The sequence below is a fragment of the Solanum stenotomum genome, chromosome 4, assembly GCF_019186545.1.
Source record: "Solanum stenotomum isolate F172 chromosome 4, ASM1918654v1, whole genome shotgun sequence".
In the NCBI taxonomy this organism is placed as follows: Eukaryota; Viridiplantae; Streptophyta; class Magnoliopsida; order Solanales; family Solanaceae; genus Solanum; species Solanum stenotomum.
Window position 1 is genome coordinate 20,900,540 of NC_064285.1, and position 21,927 is coordinate 20,922,466.

Sequence of the window (21,927 nt, forward strand, 5' to 3'; positions counted from 1 at the left end):
TAAATTAATCAATTTCCACCTGTCAAATGTGTGAAGTTCACATGCCAATATAGATGTGGTTGTGGCTTTTTAAGGGTGTAATTATTACAGTTTCAAACAGTTTAGGTGGGTGATAGGACTCCCGTAAAGTTAAAGTGTGTTGTTGGAAATCCGGATATAGATTAAGGGGGCTTTTGACCATTTACTCTATTTTATATCACGGTACAACTTCTATAAGATACTAGATACTTTCATTAGACGACAACTATATAATATGTATGCAACATAAAAAAGGAGAATACTACAATTCCATAAAGATAAGGTAGAAACACAAAGAAATGATTTTTTTTAACTATATGTGATGTCATGTGATGTTGTTCATATATTAACATTAAATTTTGCTACTCAAACTAAAGTTTTTTTGGTAAAACTAAATATTTGACATACACTCAAACCTCTATTTGACCATCATTCGTTATAACAACATTTCACTATAACTACCTAATTTTCTTTAGAACTCATTTTTGATGTTATATTTTTTGTCTCTATAACATTTTACTTCTAACAGTGTTGCCATTCACTATAGAAGTACACTTTTTTTTTTTGTAAAATTACATCTCTATGATAGCCTTACTCAAATATTAATTGAGTAATAATATTTTGTAAAAGATATATTACGTATAAAGATAAAATATTAAAATATTTAGGATAATCTTTATTAGTGTCATGCATATACTAAATTTCAAGTATGAGTATTTAAGAGAAAAATTGTACTTAAAAGGTGTCCATCATTTATGATCATAACCTCAAGAGGAAAGGATATTGGTGACCTTTTTTATATTGATATTTTTTTTCTATTTTGTTGTGTAAATTTGTTTACAAAATTGAGTAAAGTAAAAAAAAAAACAATACTACTTAAGAAACGTCACTTTTTCCATATTTAAATTTTGAATGTATTTTGAAATGTTTCAATGATATCTGGTCATTTTGGTCTCTAAAATCAATTAACTCTATGACAATTTGTATAAATAATTTAAAAGCACTAGTTTAATGTTTTTTCAATTATAATTATTTACTAAAAAACTTTAATTTAGTAATATTTCTATTTTACAACATTGTATAGTATATGTTATGATACACACGTGCCATAAAACTAGTAAGTTAAAAACCAAAAGTAAATATTCCTACTTTTTATTTTTTTGACTTAAAAGTCATTTAAGTTTGACTATTTATTTTAATTTTTTTTAAGCCAATCCAAACATACTCTAAATTTAGAATATCACATTTATTTTCATAATTTTTTTTCTCTTTACCAAAAAAACACACTAAAGTGAATGTTGTCGGACACAACCCGGTTGAACTGACCCGACCGGCTTGTTTTCTTCAAAACCCAAGAAAAGCCCTCGTAGCGAAGAATTTCTGAGAAGCAGCAAAACACGAAGAAGAAAGAGTTAAATCACTCTCCGAAATCGAATCATGTACGGTGGTGGTGAGTATCAGTTACTCAGTTGCTCTTTGAGTGGCAATGTTTAGGGCTTTCATGTTGTAAGCACAAGAATTCAGCGTTTTTTTGTTTGTTTGTTTGTTTGTGTACAGATGAAGTATCAGCAATTGTGATAGATTTGGGTAGCCATACTTGCAAAGCTGGTTACGCCGGTGAAGATGCTCCCAAAGCCGTTTTCCCATCGGTAAGTTAAACCGTTTTTAGCCTTGTTAGCTTGCAAATTTACTAACATTTTCATGTTCCCAGCGTAACCTTTGTGGAGTAACTGTTTTAAGCGTCTAACTTCGCAAGCACCAGCATTTTAATAGCTAATTCGAGTCGAGTGACCTCGAAAAGAAAGTATAAGTAGCTTGTTATAACTGCAGTGATAATGTGAAAAACTATTACACTCAGTCTATGTAACACTAAATATGACTGGATGTTTTGGTTTTGTTTAAGACGAAACCTCTGAAGTTTAGAGCTTTTGGTCATAGGCAGCATTCTTGAGCCTCTATGATGTTTAATATGCAATTGAAGTAACAGTATAGGGTGTGTGGTTAGATGAAATGGCCTAACCCTTAACATCAGCATACTGCCACTAAAATTTTTTCCTTTTATATTGGGGATTTAAAGATTTTTATCATACATCATCAGCTCTTTTTTAATTATTTCTTGAACAAATTAAAATTGTTTGAAGGGAAACTCATCAATGAGACCAATAAAGAAACTGAAATTGGGAGATTTTTCTTGTTGAAATTGATAAAAAAACATTGGCGTGTAATTTGAGGAAATAGATAACTTTACATTGAATTCTCATCTACATAGCGGGGAAACTTGAGGACTATTAGACTCATGAGTTTGAGAATCCTCTTTAGTGTGCGATGGTCATCTTTTGTGTGCTTAGATTCTGGTCATGTGGTGGATTGCTTAATAATTATTCCTGCCGTCTCATATTAGTGGATCATTATACTAAAAATAGTTGTCCCATATTAGTTGTCCACCTTACCAAATCAAAAAAATCATTAATTAAATTTTTTCTATAATACCCTTGCAATTAATTCTTTTTAAAGTGTTCCCATTTGTTTGTAAAATTCCCAATAATTTTTTAAGGGGTGAATTAGTAAAATTATCTTTTTATTTATGATTTCTTAAGTACTGTGCAAAATGAAAAGTGATCAACTAATATGGGGCAGAGGGAGTGTTACAGTAGCTGTAAGCTCTTTGTCAGGTCCTTGAGCACTGTCTTCAAACAATTGTGCCTCTAACTTTTTCCAGGTTGAGTTGCTGTTCGATATGATTTGGGAATTGGTTACCTGTGATGGATTTACATGGAGTCTTTTATTACTTTTAATTTCCAACTGTATGTTGTTACCATGAAACCACAATTGTTAAAGATTGTTCTGCAAGGTCTTGCAGCTCTAACATCCAAGAAAGCTAAAGGTGCAGTCGAATGACTACTGAAATATACTTCTCTTCCATACTTGTAAAAAAAAGAAAAGGGAAAAAGAATTACTTCTCTTACTCATCTCAGAACCAGAAAATTTAACTGATGCTCCCACATATTTGTGCAACCATTTCAATGTTTCACTTTCAGAAAATGGATTGTATTTATTATATTGCTTGTACCTGGTGCTGTAGAATGTTGGTTCAACGATGGAAGTCCTTGATTGCACTGAAGGATGTGGTCTGCGGTTAGTGAAGTTAGAATGGACCATGAGAGACCAGGGTTCAAATCCCAGTAGAGGCAAAAAAGGTGGATGATACCATCAAACCTTGGTGATAGAATTATCACGTATATGTGTTGGTGGAAGGTATTAAGTAACCGTTAGATTAATTTTGAAGATGGTAAGGACACCACCGTTACCCCAAAAAAAGAAGAAGAAAGAAGATAGAAGTCCCCAATTTCGTACTTAGTCTTGAACAATAAAATTTATAGCTGATGCAGCGAAAAGTTTCCCTGGAATTATATACATAAGATAGCTGCCACGTTTATCACAAAAGAAAGATAGCTGCTGAGATAATTAGCAAGATCTCTCCGGTTATTCTCCTTGTTTGATTAATCAAATATCTAGTATATCTTGTCTTCTCAGGATTAGCTCAAATCCTTTCCTCATTATGGTTGACATGTGAATTCTTAAAATATCATTAGCAAGTCAGCTGCTCACAAACTAACCTGCCTTGATTGTGAATGTCTATATCACTATGCTATTCCNATCAAATATCTAGTATCTCTCGTCTTCTCAGGATTAGTTCAAATCCTTTCCTCATTATGGTTGACATGTGAATTCTTAAAATATCATTAGCAAGTCAGCTGCTCACAAACTAACCTGCCTTGATTGTGAATGTCTATATCACTATGCTATTCCTTCATGTATACTTATATTTTGCTTCTTTTTAACTAGTCACCTACATGTATGTTTTTGTGTAAGTTGTCTTTGATTTTATGATCTTTTAAAAGGCTGTTGGATCGGTTGATGAAATGGAAGTTGATAATCCTGATAATCCGGAGGATAATTCTGGATCTGCTCCTGACCTTAAATCAAAGGGTAAGCGGAAATTGTATGTGGGATCTCAAGCCTTGGGATTTCGCCGTGATCACATGGAGGTCAGTTGTACAAATTTATCTAGTACCATCTCGAGATGCCATTTCCTTATCATTGTTATCTAATATGTTGGATTGTCATGTCAGGTGATATCACCCATCAGGGATGGGACGGTTGTGGACTGGGATATTGTAGAAAACATATGGGACCATGCTTTTAGGTAATTGGTTCTTCCTTTTGTTCATATGTTGAAACAATTCCCTTCTTCCATTAACTTTTTGTTGTGTCATGGGAAGAATGTTACTCTACATATTTTCAGCTCAGGTAAGTGGGGATATGCTTTGCTCTGCTTATGTTGCATAGTTGTTCTATATGTGTCTTGTCCTCCTCTCTTAGTATGGAAGTACCTTAGAAACCCTCACTGATGGATCTTAACATCTTAAGGTGGTGATATGTTCCTGATCTTGTTGCCCTGGCAGTCTGCACACATGCTCTCTGATTGCCGTGTCCTGTGAAACATATTTTAGAATATTGTGTGAGGCAGACAAAATCTAAACGATTTTCTTTTTAATCTCATTTGGGTTAGTTGATATTGGTCTATTTCACAATTTCCCCGATAGCTGAAAGGTAGTTTTAAGCAATTGACAGCATCAAGGACATGGTAGAGTTTGTTGCAGGGTTGTGTTGAGCAAGTATTTCTAATGCCACCAGACCACCATTAGCCAATATTGGGCATTCTTCGTTTTGGTTTTACTACGTGGATTACTGCAGTGTCCCCTTGCATAAAATGTTGTTCAAACCCTTCGATTACTGCTGGGTTGGTGATTCGAACATGACACTGGTACAGGTGTGAGGTTCGTACCAGATCTTATCAACATTCGGTGGATAATTTGACCAAGGAAAGGTGAATAGAGAACCGAAGAAGACAGAGATGAAACACAAAGGAGAAGAGGAAGAAGACAGAAGGAATAGATGTGACAACAAGGAACAGTAATTCGATGAGCTTCACGTCTGTAATTTTTCTTCTTCTTCGAAGTAGGACAAAAAGATCTAAAAATTTAGGCATTTAAACCACCATTCAACTAAAACAGGGGACTGACACACTAGGACTACCTTCTGGGGAAGCCATCACTGAACTCAAAGGAGGAAATGCCTTAGGGTATCTTTGCCAATTATTGGTGGGCTTGGTTTTAAGAGAAGTGCCCAGGCAAAAATATTGTGATTTAATTGGACCACAAAGATAGTTCATTATATATTTAAGGACAAGATCTATAAGAACAAGATTAATTGGGAATTCTCAAAATAAAAAAAACGAACAAGATTAATTGACTAACTTGGAGATGGGTAGAGGGGCAGGCCATTATTCATTGAGTTTTGAACTGTGTTTCTGCTGGTCCTTGGGGATTTCTCAGTTATAAAATAAATAAATTGTGTTAACTTTGGATCATTTGACAGAACAAAATATTTAACATAACTTATTAATTAACCAAAAATGGATTTTAGCGAAAATTTATCTTAAGAGTGAGTTACTTTTCTATGTTAGAAATTATTAATTGTTTTATATATTATGTTTTAAATATAGATCGGTATAGGTGATATCTACTAGTTGGGAATAAGCTTGAGTCTTGTTGAAACCTACACTCTAGAACCTCTTTTACCTGTGTCAGACAATTGCATATCTACCCATTGCATCTAGATTTGTAGCCATGTAGTCTTTGCGCGATTGCTCTTATATTAATGTAAATAATGTCATATTAGTGATTCATCCTAAAAAGGAAACACAATTATGCTACATACTGCTTGCACTCTATTTTTGAAGATCAGACTACAATGTTCTTTTTCGGAGAATTGTAACAAGTTATTATATAAAGGTAGACCACACAAGCTGTGAAGTCACCCTAAACAGTGTGAGTTATAGTTAGAGTTCCTAGATCTAAGCCTTCCTACATGTAATCTAGAACATCAAAAATTGACTCTGATTCCTCTATGTATTCTTGTTTACACCAAAGTTATGAAGGTCTAAACGGTTGATCTTCAACTTCTGGATAGTACTTCGTTTGTCTTCAAAACATCTCTGATTCCTCTGTGTACCAACTGCATGCTGGGACAATCCTCCATCTCTCTTTTTGACTTCTTTGATCACTGAAATTCCTGTGAAGAGACGTGGTATTACTGATTCATTTGAAGAAAGGGAGAAAAAAAGTCTTCCTTATATGCTTTCCTTGTGTTAGTTTTTTTTCTTTTTCCTGTCATTTGGTTAAGTTGATGCTGCTCTAGGCTATTGAAAAAGACCTTTTTTTTCTGCTTCTTACATTCACTTACAGGGAATGCTTACTGATCGATCCAAAGGAGCATCCAATGTTACTTGCAGAGCCTTGTTCAAACACTCAGCAGCAGAGGGAAAAGTGAGTAATGCAATCTGTCTTTTAGCAGTCTTATTACTTCACATTAAATCATGTCATTTATCTTTTGGGCATTGTATAACAATTGGGTACATGATTTCAAGCTATATTATTCCTGAATATGCCGCCTTTTTCTGCCTATTTTGCATCTTATGTTAATTTATAGGAGAACACAGTTTTTTTAGGAGGACGAGAAAAATATAAGATGAAAGCACATCCTTAAGTAAAGTTTACATATTTATCAATCCTGTAGGCCCATATGCCTTTTCAATTTCAAAGGGGAAAAGTATGAACATTCTAACAGCGTCCTTTCATATAAAAGCCATTAATAAACCAACAAGGGTGTGGTGGACTGGTAAGTACTCCTTCATCCTTAATCAAGAGGTCTCGGGTTTGAGTCCCCTTGGGTACGGAGTCGGCTTTGTTAGGGAGCACTTTACCCCCCCAATGTGGGACTTCCCGACACAAATCCGAATTTAGTCGGGCTCCAATGTGGGTACCGGAGAGGCGGAGACCGGATGGGAAACCAAAAAAGAAGAAGTCATTAACACCAAAAGTTTGTTAGTTTGATGTGAAAACAGTATATATCCAATTAAACTAAGTAATAAGGTGATCGGTACTTTTATACTCAGTGGCCTAGCTCAAGTGGCAAAAGGTGGAGGATTTGTGGCTTAGGTCGCAGGTTCAAGCCCCATACCATGCAAAGCGAAGCCCAGTATTTAAGTGGAGAAGGGTAGAGGGGCGGGCCCATTATCCACCGAGTTTAGAAGGCTGTGATTGGTTCAAAGGGCGGGTCACAGACAAATTTCTCGGTTATCAAAAAAAAAAGCTAAAAGTGCAGCTATTTGTGATGAATAAGGACCTAGAGCTCCGATACCAGTGATGTAGCACTAGAAATTGGGTAGGGTGAAAGATAAGGGGAAAATATGAGAAAAGAGAGGAGAGAAGAACAGTGAGAGTAGAATAAAACGGAAATAGAGTGAGAAGAGTCCACAAAAGAGAGATTTTACAAGCAGTTCATCTGTAAAATCTCTTTTGACTAGAGCGATTCTTGTGCCCATGCTTGAGCAATTTGGACCTCTCAAAATAGTTCTCTAAGCTATCTTTCGTATAAAAGAACAAACTAGGTCAAGTTTCCATCAAATTTATGTCCATCCACCTTGACTTTTTTTATAAGGTCATTGTGGTCCTCATAGGTGGTGGATTTCTCTCCAAACATAAGATGTCACTTATTAGGGCCTTGCCTGGAATTCATATTTGTGGTGGTCTGCTAAGTTTGGATTGTCAACTACTGACTGATTTACTGATCAACTGTTCGTTTGCCACAGAATGGTTCCCAAGTGTCAATATAAAAGCCTTACCTTGTTTAATTTGTAATACCTTCTAGAATCAGTCGAGTCCAACGAATTACTTTCCTTAACAAGAAGTGTCTACTGTGAAAGAAATTGTCCATCATGAACCAAAGAAAAGAGGAAAGGCAGTCTGGTGCTTGCACTATTATGTCATCTGTATGCAAAATGAAAATTACAGTGGACTGATGATCATCTATTTAACAGGGCTGCAGAGATAATGTTTGAAAAATACCAAGTTCCAGCATTGTTTTTGGCCAAAAATGCTGTAAGTGCCTTTACCCACTTTGAATCTTTAATTTGTAGCGTCTTAAGCATAACCTTCTTTGTGCTATTTAGTAATGGAACTTTCACTTTTGATTCAAGAATAAAGAAAAAATAATAAAAAAAAGCTGTAGCTTCTTAACGATACAAGATCATTCCACTCTAGTTGTTAATTTTCTCATGGTACTGTTAATGCTAGGTTCTCACATCTTTCGCATCAGGACGTGCAACTTCTTTGGTTGTTGACAGGTAGGATGTTATGTTCTACTTACTGGTAGGATGTTATGTTCTACTTACTGGCTATCCTTTTGAATTACTTATTTGACTTGTCTTGTCAATAATAAAGTTCTTTTACTGAGATATCTAGTCTCTTAGCCGTAATATCATTTATGTTATCTTCATCGCTTTGTACCTTCCCTTCAAGTGGGATATGAAAAATTGGAGAGCCTTCATGACTTCTGGTGCATGATGGCATCTTAATCTCAGTTTCTTTTCACCTTGAATAGTTAAGTTTCTATACATTTACATCTGTAGCAGTCTAAATTTGATTCATAACTGTATGATGATCGATGAGCGAATGGTGAAAATGAGAGGTTTTCAAGTAGGCTAGCATTTTATTCGTTAAGAATTAAGTTTGAGAATATGGAGATATGATATCAATCTTTGCAATCAGTATTAAGAATATGTGATAATGTGAATTATAGAAATGCTATAATGCTCTAGGTTAGATTAGGTGGATACTATTCTGTATTGTTATTCTCTTTCAATCTCCACTATTGCTTAGTACACCTGTAATACCCTTCCATTTCAATCATCTTTTTTTAATTCTAGTATGTGCTGTCTTCTGTTTCTTGAGAAAGTACCAGTTTTGTATATTTAAGCAAAAAAACACATAGGTTGTGCTGAAACCATATTTCCAATGGGGAAAAAGGAACAAAAACCTAGGATATTAATGATTGAAGCAGTGTCTTCTATGTAGTTCTGTTTACACCAAAACCGAAAAGGTTATTGCAGTTCTACTTGGTCCTCTGTAGTCTGTACTGAGTTGCAACTATCTTCAAAACATCTGGAATTCCTCTTTCCAAATTGTCCATCATATACAAGTTGGGATAAGCCCCCCGCTCTCTCTCTCTCTCTCTCTCTCTATATATATATATATATATATATAACAAGACTTCAATTATTTTTCTTGGCATTGTCCGGGTAATGCTATGAGACTAATGGAGATCTTCCATAGCATGTCTGCTGTCCTGCATTTAGGAATAGATGCTGTCTGTCTCAGCTTCTTTGGATAAACCTCTCCTACTAAGGTTGCCTTTCATAACTGCTTTCTTAGCTAATAACCAGGTAAAATATGCAACCTTAAAAGGTATACCCTAAAGAGTCTTGTTGCCACCATAATGTGTTTCCATTTGTACTCATCTAACTGCTTGTAAAATTCTACTAATGTAGCCACTTCCCAATCATTTAGATTCCTTCTGAACTATATATTCCATGTATATTCCATCCTTGAGGAGACCGTGTTTCTTTTACTGTCTTCTGTTGTCCATGGCATGAATGCCAGGAAAATGTTCTTTGAGGCAAGTATTACCCAACCAACTATCCTCCCAAAAAGACGTTTTGCACCCATTTTACATCCCGATAATAGAGTGATCCCTCACTAGTGGCCTAAGTGTTCTTATAAATCTCCACAAACTCTATCCATAAGGCGAGTGCACTTTCTTTGAGATCCACCTGTTATCTTCACCATATTCACTTTGATAATACCTTCTAGTAAACTTGGGGTTCATGGGAGCATCTCCATAGCCATTTAATTTTGAGTGCCTTGCTGTATAAGTTCAGTTTCCTAGTGCTTAACAAGCCCTGCCTCCTCCAAAGTAGAACATTGCTCCACTTGACTCTGTAAAAAATCTTTTATCCTTATTACCTTGTCATATAATAAGGCTATTCTTCCTTAATTACAATGATTACAATGATTTTGTTGTACAAGAACAAGGGTGACATTCACAATTGCAACAACTATAGGGGTATTAAGCCGCTAAGCCACATTATGAAGGTTTGAGAAGGGGTGGTGGAGATAAGGGCGAGGAGGGATGCGACTCTTTTCGAGAATAAGTTCAATTTAATGTTGGGACTCTCAGCTACATAAGCCATTCATCTCGTTAGAAGACTAGTGGAGTAGAATAGAGAGAGGAAGGACTTACACATGTTGTTCATTGACCTAGAAAAGGCTTACGACAAAGTTAAAAGGAATTCTATGGAGATGCTTGGAGGCTAGGGGTGAACTTGTGATGTACTCTAGGACAATCAAGGACATGTATGATGTAACTAAGACTCGTGTAAAGACAATATGAAGAAACTCAGAGCACTTTCCTATTTTGATAGGGTTGCACCACCTAAAAGACAAGTTCTACAGAGTAGTGGTTAGACCTATTATGTTGTATGGGGTGGAGTGTTGGCAAGTAGTGATCTTTACGTTCAAAAGATGGAAGTTGTAGAAATGAGGATCTTGCGATGGATGCGTGGGCATACTAGGAGAGATGAGATTAGAAATGAGGATATTTGATAATTCGGGCATGTAAAGAGATGTACGGATGTCCAAGTGCGGAGGTGTGAGAGGTTGGCAATGAATGGTTTCAGGAGAGGTAGGGATAGATTGAAGAAGTAGTGGAGAGAGCTGATAGACATGACATGACACAATTTTGGCTTATCAAGGACATGAGGTAGGAGGTTGTGGAGGGCACATATTAGGGTAGGAGGTTATTAGGTAATAGTGTGCTGTCTTGCTATTTGTCCATATTAGTAGTCGTAGTATTGCTATTGTAGTTTCTTGTCTTCCGATTTTTGTTACCACATGTTTTTTATACTTCAATTATCGTATTATTTTGTTGTAGTTATTGTTCAGAATGCTTTGGTATGCTTTCACTCCTTTGTTTATTCTTTTTCTAGACTGCTTTGAATTGTATTTTCTTGAGCCGTAGGTCTATCGTAAATAACCTGTCTACCTCTGTGGTAGGCGTAAGGTCTGCATACACCATACCCTTTCCAAAACCTTACTCTGTGGGACTAGACTGGGTATGTTGTTACTGTTATCAATTGTTCACTCGAACCAAGAAAATAACATTTTGGAGATCCACACATTGGTGCATGGTAGAAACTTCAATTATATTCGTAGACTTGGGCTGACATAGGTAAATGATGCCTCGAAAAATATGAAGATTAGAAAAACTTGTTCCCGTGGGGATCTGGAAGTGCTTGGAGAGGCTGGTGTAGAATGATCTGGTACCTTTGTTCCAACTTATAAGATCTAGATATATTCAAAGGTGTGCAAGCTATTTTGACATTAAAATCATAATTCAGACAATGTTACTCTAGAAAGAATGATAGAGTGCAGAGATAGGAATCATCCATTCAATCAACTACGCATCAAATGTCTAATCATGGACACAAAATTAAAGCGCATGTTATCAAATAACATTTAAGGGTAGGACCTAGTGGTCAATAAAGTGGGTACAAACCTTTGAAACCAGGGTTCAAATTCCAACAGACACAAAAATAATAGGTGATTTCTTCCCATCTACCTTAAACTTGGTGGACAAAGTCATCCGGTTGGAGATAGCCGATACCCGATGAAATACTCTAGGAAAAAAAAGTTATCTGGTTTAGAATACAGTGTTCTACACTTTTATTACCCAATGAAATACTCTAGAGGAAAAAAGTTATCTGGTTTGGAATACAGTGTTCTACACTTCTATTAAATTGTTAAAGAATGTTTGGCATTTTTCTATGGCCTTGGATCTGGGCACAGTTCTCTTTTCAAGTTGCATCTGTTTCTACTTAGGAAAGGAATGCATTGTGTGTTCTCATCTGTATAACCCCCCCGGCTAACTTTTATACATCTGTTTTTTCTTGCATTTTTTCTTTGTTGTTTATTGAGCATTACTAAAGAGATGTCTGAACTAATTGGTTCAGTGGTGGAGGATTGACTACTGTTGCTCCGGTTCATGATGGATACGTTCTTCAAAAGGTATCTCTTAACAAAGAACAACTACTTAAATGTGTTATTGCCCCTTTTTTTCTTTTGCTTTTCTGACTGTTAAGAACTTGACTGGTCAAAAGAGATCAACATAGGAGGGGGGGTTTTACCTTGTGCGCACCCAAAGGGTAGCAGCTGCGGGTTTCCCTTCTCATAAAAAAGAGATCAACGGATGATCATTTTTACCTATTTTGTTGATCTATTGTAAGATATCTACTTCCAGTTTGCAGTATTATGACCTCTTTCAGTTTCTTCCTTTTGGAAATTATATAGTTTATTTCCTAGCATTAGCAGCCTTCCACTTAACACTGTAGAGATCTCCCATTAATGCTTGTATATCTGACAGGCTTCAGTAAATTGTTTAATTGCTCTGAAGCAAATTATTTTGTTTCCGAATCTGCTAATCGTTCCCCCTCACTGTCAAAACTCAAAAAAAAGAGAGAAGAAAAATTAGGAAGGAAAGAAGCAAATGCCTATGATATCTTTTTGTACTTCCCCATGGTAAGCACTGAGGGCCTCAAGTTGTAGCTCACTAGAATTTCTTTGAGAGAACTGACATTTTGGGTTGGCATTTTCCCCTCGAATAGAAGTTTTAAGCAACTATTCATTCATAGAATTTTCCTACTTTTTTCCCTAGATTGTAAGCTAGATTGAAGTAGAAGTCAAGTCCAGGACATGCATTCTAAGGTGGAAACTCGACTTATTTTTAAGAGGTTTGATCAAATCTATTTTAGGTGTTGAAGGGGGCAGGCCTCTCTAGATGAAAATTTAAGATGTATTTTTTTTTTTTGTCTATGGGAGGTAGAAGGAGAAAAAGGGTTTCATGTTCAGGTTCATTTGCCCTTCTCTTTGCTTGGGGAGGCAGGGTCTAAGCTGCTCACGAACTTGTAAAATCCATTTTATTTCGGTAAGGAAGGGAAAAGTGAAGTGGTTATGGATGTTAAATCTTCACCAGATGTTCTGTGCATTGTTTCCAACTTCTCAAAGTTCTGTTTTGGTTGTAGTCTCTGGTGCAACAATACTACTGCATGTTTTAGAGCTGGAGGCAGTATTTTACTTTCTCAGTTCTTTCCTTATATTGTAAAGTTCTCTTTTGATGTACCTTTGCCCCAGCATTTCCTTAATGCTGGTTGTTTTACGTCAATAATATTCCTTTATTACTCATAAAAAAAAAGTTCTGTTTTGGTTTAATTGAATAGATATGTTGTAATTCTTTAATTTGATAACAGGCGGTTTGTACATCTCCTATTGGGGGAGGAATTCTTACTGACTGCTTGATAAAAAGTTTGGAACAGAAAGGCATTACGGTTAGATATTTATTGTTAGTTATCCTTAAGACTTGTTTGAATACAATGATCCGCTTTGTCTTGAAACAAACTTTTTCTTTCCTTTTCCTGTTTATTTCTAGATAAAACCTAGGTATTCATTCAAGCGGAAGGAGATCCGTCCAGGAGAATTTCAGGTAACACATCCTTGCTTCAGTGCTATAACCAGTCTAATTGTTTAATCCTTCACATAAATTGTAAGTTTAACACTTTCAAGTATTCAGGTTTATGTTTCTTCGCAACTTTTCTTTTTCAATACAAGAAAAAAAGGAGAACCAGATTACAACATAGCCAGTGAGAACCTGATTGTGACTTAAAATGAATTTGTGCTCAACTTTTGTCTTACATCAAAGATATTGTACTTGGGTGTCATTGCTTTCTCCTGCATCAAGTTTTTCTTGCTCAAAACTTTCATGCTTTGTTTCTGAAGAGTTCATTCTGTTTGCATTGAACATAGACATAATGGTTCTTCTTTAGCCAGTCGCATCTCCCGGCCATCATAGAAAGCCTTATTTTGTCATTGGCAAATAGGCAATTAGTTTCTGATTTGCATGGTCTGCTAGCACTTTTGTGCTTAATGCCTTTAATCTTGTGATGTTTTGATAGATTTGTTGCTGATATTTGATTTGTTTCACAGACAGTGGACCTTGATTTCCCTGATACAACAGAGAGTTACAAGCTATATTGTCAGGTTAATTATTCTTAGCATTTCTTTCTTCAGTTGTTATTTCTCTCAGCTTCTCAGTATTGTTCTATTTTGCAGAGAGCGATTGCCAGTGACATAAAAGAATGCGTCTCCCGAGCCCCAGATACTCCATATGATGGTTTCTTTCTCCTCTCAGCTATTTTTTTTATCTCCCCCCAATGTAGGAGAAATTTACAGGCAATGAAATCTTGATCCAAGTGTAGTGAAAGGAGATGATCCCTGAAGATATTGCTAACTCTCTATAATGTGTTGTCGACTGAAATGAAAGACTTGTCTCTTCTGTAATCCTTGGATCAGCTATTATACCCTTATCTAAAAGGAAATAGAAAAAGAAAAAGTGAAAAAAAGTAACTTCCTCATAGAATAAAATGTCACTGATATCTTTTGGCCAGTCTTAAGACCTTTTGAGTATATATTCTTGCTCATGATGACAGTTAAGATTGCTTCAAGTCCTAATGACGCTTAATTCTTGTATGTGTTAACTTCTTTTAAATTTTTTTTATTCTATATGAATTATGTTTGTTTTGAAGTTTGAAAATATTATGCTGCTTCTCTCTTTCGTGCAGACAGTTCATATTCGAACATTCCAACGACATCTTATGAGCTACCTGACGGGCAGTAAGTGTTGTACTCTTGCTCTGTTTCTATTAGCGAATGAGTGATTCAGTTTTCTTGAAATCCTTGGTTGAAGATCTAAATGCAAAAACTGAACAGTTTCATTTAGTAGTTCGTAATGTGAGTCTTTTTTGGTATTAACTCGAAGCCTTATTTTAGTAATCTTTCTGTCCAAGATTCTTCGGCTTCATCTGTTCAGACTTCAGAGTTACTGCTGTGTCCTATTTTGATTAACCTATGCCTTACCAAAAACATACAGACCACCTTCCTTAATTGGCAAAGTCCATACTAACTGAAGATAGAATTACTTTATAAGTCCATATTTTTTCCGAATTTGACGCAACAATACCTTCTCATATTACGTAAATATCTAGCGACCTCATATCTACTTCATCAAAAAAAATAAAAATATCTAGCGACCTCATATCATATATAGGAACTCATTACTGTTCTCTTACTCATTGCATTAGGTCAATGAGATTTTTTTTTGGGGGGGGGTAGGATGGCATTCCTTACTATGGTTAACATTTTGTTGCTTTATGACACAGGACGATAGAAGTCGGAGCGGATAGATTCAAGATTCCTGATATTCTATTCAATCCATCATTGGTTCAGGTTGGTGTTGCTTTAGTCTTCCAAATCCATGTTTCTTGTTCAGTTTCCCTATCTTATGCGAGTAGGATGGATGTGTACTGTTGTTTGTACACTTTCATCTTGTTCTTTCCAGGATTCTGTATTTTTAGGGTTATCCTAAGATGTTGTATCTGTAGTGCTTCTTGCTTTACCTCCCTTCTGTTGTTGTATTTGTTGCTTTTTATGTATTGATCCTCCGGAAGTAGGGTGTGCTTATAGCTGAAGCACTCATTGGTATGATCTGTAAACTGGGTTTTTTCCATTGCAATGGATGAGAACTATATTTTAAGGATTATTTTGATAGTAAATGAGGTTTATGGACTTCGCTGTGCTGATTTGCATACCTCCAGTATTGTTCACACAATTTGGTTTGACATAACCTTTTCAAAGTAGCATCTCATTTCCTTGTATTTCAAATGTTCACTGAAAAGTTTATAATATTTAGATCACACAATAGTGGGATGTTTCTAGGGTGACACTTTATGTTCCATGACCCCTCCACCTTGAGATTCAGATTATTTGTTCCATTGCCAAAGATAGAGATATCCATCTGTAATGACTTCTGATAAAATATTTCTTGTGTGTTTTTTTTCTGTATACTATCATATGTTTTCAAATGCAGTAATGTTCTGTCTGCTTAAAAATACCTGTTATTCAGAAAATCTGTCCTCTGCCATCTCAAGCTAGCTCCTTCAGATCCTTCATATATCTAGTCTTTACTTTGGTATTTTCCTTACTGATGTCACAGACTATTCCCGGTATGGAAAGTTTTGCTGAAACTGCTGCTTCCCTTCGTGGTCTACCACAAATGGTTGGTCCTTTCTCTCTCAAATTTGTCCGTATAGATAAAATATCGGTTAAGGACATGAGTCCTTCAAAATGTGCTTCTTACGCCTTCTCTTTTCTTTTTTTTTTTCAATCAGTAATTGTACTCAAAACTTTTCAGGTTATAGATAGCATAAACAAGTGCGATGTGGATATTCGAAGAGAGCTTTTTAGCAGTATATTGGTAAAGCCATCAGCATTTCTTGCAATCTATTTAACGATGAGGCATCAATTCCTTTTTTGTGTGCCTCCCTTCTTTTCCTTCGTTGTTTACATTGTAATACTTGTTAAGTCACCTGACAAAGTAAATTCATTCAAATCCTCATTTTCACATTGTATGCACTGAAGCTGAGAGGATGCTTCCTTCAGGAGAAGAGTATGGAAACTGTATGACTAAGTGACTTTAATTTTAAAACTGGACTGATGCTCCTTATGCCATAGTACATAAAAATTACTATGTAAAGAATAACAATATGAAAGTTCAAAATAGGAGATTAGAACCAATATTCAAATTTATCACTGGATTAATTAACTTCGGTCATGTACCCACTAAGAGCATATGAATTTCCTAAGACTTATTTTATTTTGTCTATTTGAGTTTGAAACTTTAGATGAGATGTTAGTTTGACTACACTGTCCACTACAGCTTGCTGGGGGAACATCATCGATGCAACAACTCAAAGAACGTCTGGAGAAGGACTTGCTAGAGGTGCCGTTTCCCTTTTGAATCTTAACCATCCCTCATTCATGCACGCAATCGTGTTCAAGGATAGCATTCTCATTTTATCTCCTTAGCTTGAATAGCCTAAGTCTGTATCTTGTATCCTCTTCTTCCAGGAGTCTCCTCAGGCAGCGAGAGTCAAAGTACTGGCTAGTGGAAATGCTACAGAAAGGAGATTCAGGTTAAATTATTACTCTGTAGTTCTCTTTACTGTTTCTCAGTTTCTCTTCATGGTAATAGTTCCTTTTGATGTTGAGTGTATAAAGTGTGTTTTGTACTCCTCATCTGGATGTAACAACATTCACGGACTGGGTTGGACTTCTCCCCATATTTGTTACTTCTAAGTTTAAGCTGACTACATTTTGCGAGAGTACAATTTCAAGTATCTTGTTTTTTGGTCTCCCCTGCCCTTACCCCATTTAATTGGAGAGTTGAGAAAGCAGTAAACATACTTCCATTTATTTTAACTGCTTTTGATGATGATATACGACATAAATGATGGGTTCTTGCATTTAGCAATGGGGAGAAGCTTTCTTCACACGAGTGAACTAACAAGTTATTGTGCAGTGTTTGGATAGGGGGCAGCATATTGGCATCTCTTGGTTCCTTCCAACAAATGTGGTTTTCAAAGTCCGAGTAAGTTTTACATCTCTCTTAGGCTTGAATACAATACTACACTTGTTTTGTATCCTTTAAAGTAGCACCGCGAATTTGCTATAACTATAGTTCTCTTAGTGAATACACCTTTTGGTTTATGCTAATGACAGGTACGAAGAGCATGGGGCATCTTACGTTCAAAGAAAATGCCCTTAAGAAATACGATTTAGCTGTTATATTTTGCGGTTAACACTCTATTTATTGAACTAGCATCAAAGAAAGGCTGTTTTCCCAGACTTACCTCCTCAGTTCATGTCTTGTATTATTAGGAATCTGTATCAGTGGATGTCATTATTCTGCAATGCACTATGTACATCCATATCGAACTAGCATCGATGTCTTGATGTAATATAAATCAGCGACTTGCTATTTAAGATTTTTAGTGAAAATGCTAGATTAAACACCCTACAAACAATGACGAAAGTAATATGTGCTAATTGATAAGAACCTTGTTTGACAATTAAGTGGACAAAATTCCTTTTTGTTTTTATTCCTGGGTTTGTTGTGGTTGGGATGAATATTTTCTTTGATGTTTTCATATTGGGTTGGTCAATATTTTGAGAAACAATATTTTTAAGAAAATAAGTTCCTTGAAAATAAAAATACTTGAGTTCGATGGCTATTTTAGAATGAATTCCTCTTTTTATTAGAAATGTTATGCTTGTGATAAATGACAACATTTGGATTAATTCCTATGTTACAAATCTTAGTTTGTTTAGAGCATATACCTCTGCACAATATTAGTTATACTACAAAAGACGCGTATTTGAGCTTAATCTAATTAAAGGCCCAAATTCATATTAAAAAATAAATTCTTCAATGTATATTTATTATTCATTAGAATTCAATGTATAACTCAAATTGCATCAATTTCATCGTAAAAGTGTCACAAAAATAGTGAATTTGAATTATATATATTTTTTCCAGATAGCAATAGAAGAAACATTAGAAAAGACATCATCAAAGGATGTGTGCAGCTGATGGGGCTTTCCTCCCTTAATCATAGGTCTCGAGTTTGAATCTTGAATATAGAAAAATCTTTGGTAGAGAGCATTTTCCCCCAAATGGAGCCCCTACACTAGGGGTATGTACATGACCGGGTTGGTTTGAGTTTTTCAAATATCAAACCAAACCAATTGTGTCAACTTTTTAAATTTATAAAGCAAACCAAACTAATAAAATCTGGTTTTTCAACTTCGGATTTTTCGGGTTGGTTCGGGTTTTTCAAATACCAAACCAAATCATTTGTGTTGAATTTTTAATTTTTTAAATCAAACCAAACTAATAAACCTCAAATTTTTTCGGGTTTTTGGATTTTCCCGGTAAAGTTTTCATACAAACATATAAGTAACTTGTGCTCCAAATATTTCTTTAGTCCAACTTAAATTCAACTATCAAAGGTGTTTCTTAAGAAAATTACACAAAATATGAGATGAGTGATGACACTAAAATATTCAATAAAAAATAATAATGAAATCGTATAAAATAAATATTGCAAATTGATAAGTCATAATAAAAATGATCATAATTTAAAAGTACTAAATCATGCTAAATTGAGTCTAATAAGTATTAATTACATGATTAAACATTACAGAAGAATTAAAATTAGGTTATGTACTTTAAATGTCTAAACCAATGTAAAACTAAAGAACATATTCAACATTATTGTCATTCTTAGTGTTATATTAATTTATTTTGTTAGCATTAATATTAATTTGATTTTGAATTGAGCTTTATTAGAGTTACTAATATCTATGGACTATAACCTTTATTGGACCATTCAAAATCCTAAGTCTTAAAAAACTTGAAAAAATATGTTAAAAGATAAAATTATAAAAATGTATAAGTAATATTTAGAAATTACATCAAAGTAAATACTTTTATGTATAAAATAAAATTTAAAAATTATATATATAATGTCGGGTTGGTTTGGTCTCGGGTTGACTTTTTTTATTTAAAACCAAGCCAACCCAAGTATAATCGGGTTTTTTTTCTAATACCAAACAAAGTCAGACTAAACCATTAGTTGGGTTTTTTTTCGGTTTGACTCGATTTGCGATTTAATTCAATTTTTGGTTCGATTTTTACTATTTATGTGTTCTCAACTTTCTAAATGGTTATTATATGGAGTATAATAGAGAAAAGACATAAATTTTCCCCTGAACTTGTTCAGAAAGTCAGTTACACGCCTAAACTATCATGACGATCTATTACACACTCAATCTTGTTTAAAGTGAAAGTAATACCCCCTTCCAAAGACAATACCAAATTTTGTGTGAAAATATGTTATACACGACACGTAAATAAGATTATTTTAATTTTTTAAACCTTTTTTGCTTAATATTTTCTTAGACTTTTGCAAAAAGTAGAAACCTAGATTTTCTTCCTCCTCTCACCTTACATTTCTTTCTTCTTAAAATTCATTTCTTCTTTTTTCTTCATTATTCATAAATTGAAGGGAAAACAAGAAATTTGAAGAGAGAACATGAGACAATAAGACGATTATGAAGTTTAGTGATGTTGGCGGTGACGATAGGCGGTGGGCAACACCATTGTTGCCGGTGAAACAAATAAAAACTTTCAAATCTGTAAAAGTTCTTTTGAAATCTTGATAATTATGGATGAAAATCAAGCATTTCATTAGTATTCTTTGTGTATAAAATCAAATATGCTATTGATGGCTTGAGTAAAAAATAACATTGTGATGGTTGTGGGTGGTGCTCCGGCGAGAATAAAGAAGACAGAGATGGAAAATAATTTTCTTCCATGAATTTTTGAAAAATGTAGGCAATGAAACATGAATTTTGTGCATAAATGTCATAGGATTTTCAATAGAAGCCATTATCTTTCTCATAATTTTTTTTGGCGTTGTTTTCCAATGAATCCTCCGGCAAATTCGAATAAAAATCATGAACCTTAATTTAAAATTATCAACTTTTTGGTGGAAATCAACATCCTCCCCACTATTTTTTACTTCTATTTAGAGTTCCTTTTTAAGATAGAGTGATGGATATTTGAAGAAATCATCAATGGTGATAAAGAGTTTGTAAAGAAGAAGAACTTTTTAAAAAAAAATTAAAAATGTAAAAGCTTTAAAGAAATTGGGGTCGCCAATAAAAAGAAAAAAAGAAGACATAATTAATATATTAGAAATTATAAAACTTAATTATATAATGACCAATAAAATAGTGCCCGTGTTTAAACTTGTCATTTTAACATAAATTTTTTTCTTCCGACACACCTTAAGGAAGGTGAAGACATTTTCTGTGCCATGTCACTTTCTAAGAGGGTATTAATATCACTTTGAATAAGATTAGGTATGTAATAGGTCATCGCAATAGTTTAAGTTTTTAACTGACTTTTCGGGACAAATTCAGGGGGAATATTTATATACATGGGCTATTGAGTTTTCTTCAATCCTATCAAAATGTAACTCTATTAAGTCTCTTTTGGTCTTTATTATTTCACCAGTGAATAATAATATGACGATGAATAAAACAATAATAAAAAAGGCAAAAAATTTAAATATACAATTTAAGCATTCAAATTACTCCTATATAACAAGTTTGACTTTTCACCAACATAACAATAATTTTTTTACAGAACAGAATAAAATTAGAAAAAATAAAAATAAAAACGGAAAATACTAAAATATTATAAAGGGTTATAAAAACAAATGTTGTTTATCCCTTAAAATACTCTTTTTAAAAATATTTTCTTCCTAAAATATCTACTCCCACTATCACTCTTAATATTTTTACAGATTCTTTTTTTCTCTCTCCACCTTTTTTTTAAAAAATTTTTTCTCTCCCCTTTTCTTATTTCTTTCTCTTCTCTCCTTTCTTTTTATTTTTATCATTTTTTACCCCATTTTATTTGTTGAAAATTTTCTCTGTTCTTTTTTATTTCTTTCTCTTCAGTTTTTTTGTTTAAATCATTTTTTACACCAATGTAGGTTTAAATACATAATAAAAAATTAACTTTAAGAATCTATTTTTAAAAATTTATTTGGTTATAATTTGGTATATATCACCGGCCATGTCTGAATCAGTATAACCACAAAGAATAGGTTTCCCTATCCCAAAACACAAACTCAGACTAGAAGTGCCACAAAGATATCTCATAATTCACTTTACAACATTCCAATGCTCTCATAATTCTTGAAGCCCTGCTGACTCATAAAAGAGCCAAACTTCCTGTACCATTGCCTGGGAGCTTGTTTTAGACCGTTCAAGCTCTTCTTCAACTTGCAAACATAATTCTCTTTTTTCTTGACTTCAAAAATTTCCGGCTTTTCCATATAAATTTCTTCATCCAAGTCACCATGGAGAAAATCAATTTTAACATCCATTTGTTCAACCTCCAAGTCCAGACTTACAGCCAAACCTA

General features: G+C 34.4%; 2 protein-coding genes across 2 annotated transcripts in view; both read left to right on the plus strand.

Moving 5' to 3' along the window:
• Positions 1 to 11,864, plus strand: part of LOC125861213 (uncharacterized) — a 196,212-nt gene extending 184,348 nt beyond the window's left edge. The window contains exon 4 of the mRNA XM_049541158.1: positions 11,854 to 11,864. The gene's annotated coding sequence lies outside the window, so the exon portion shown is untranslated. The remainder of the gene's footprint in view (positions 1 to 11,853) is intronic.
• LOC125861207 (actin-related protein 4) lies at positions 1,302 to 18,002 on the plus strand. Its single transcript, XM_049541152.1, has 20 exons — positions 1,302 to 1,468; positions 1,576 to 1,667; positions 3,921 to 4,067; positions 4,152 to 4,225; positions 6,330 to 6,410; positions 7,964 to 8,024; positions 8,220 to 8,269; positions 11,993 to 12,047; positions 13,286 to 13,363; positions 13,465 to 13,518; positions 14,019 to 14,072; positions 14,145 to 14,205; positions 14,654 to 14,705; positions 15,251 to 15,317; positions 16,084 to 16,146; positions 16,282 to 16,344; positions 16,807 to 16,869; positions 16,998 to 17,062; positions 17,449 to 17,517; positions 17,649 to 18,002. Exons 1-20 carry the CDS (start codon positions 1,456 to 1,458, stop codon positions 17,692 to 17,694), a joined length of 1,308 nt encoding a protein of 435 aa, XP_049397109.1. The 5' UTR covers positions 1,302 to 1,455; the 3' UTR covers positions 17,695 to 18,002.
• The last annotated feature ends 3,925 nt before the right edge of the window (positions 18,003 to 21,927 follow it).

Bases quoted from the DNA above. Each gene is read 5' to 3' on its own strand.
- LOC125861207 (XM_049541152.1), top strand. The intron at 13,364-13,464 runs GTTAGATATTTA...GTTTATTTCTAG, and splicing joins TGGAACAGAAAGGCATTACG to ATAAAACCTAGGTATTCATT. The intron at 17,518-17,648 runs GTAAGTTTTACA...TGCTAATGACAG, and splicing joins ATGTGGTTTTCAAAGTCCGA to GTACGAAGAGCATGGGGCAT.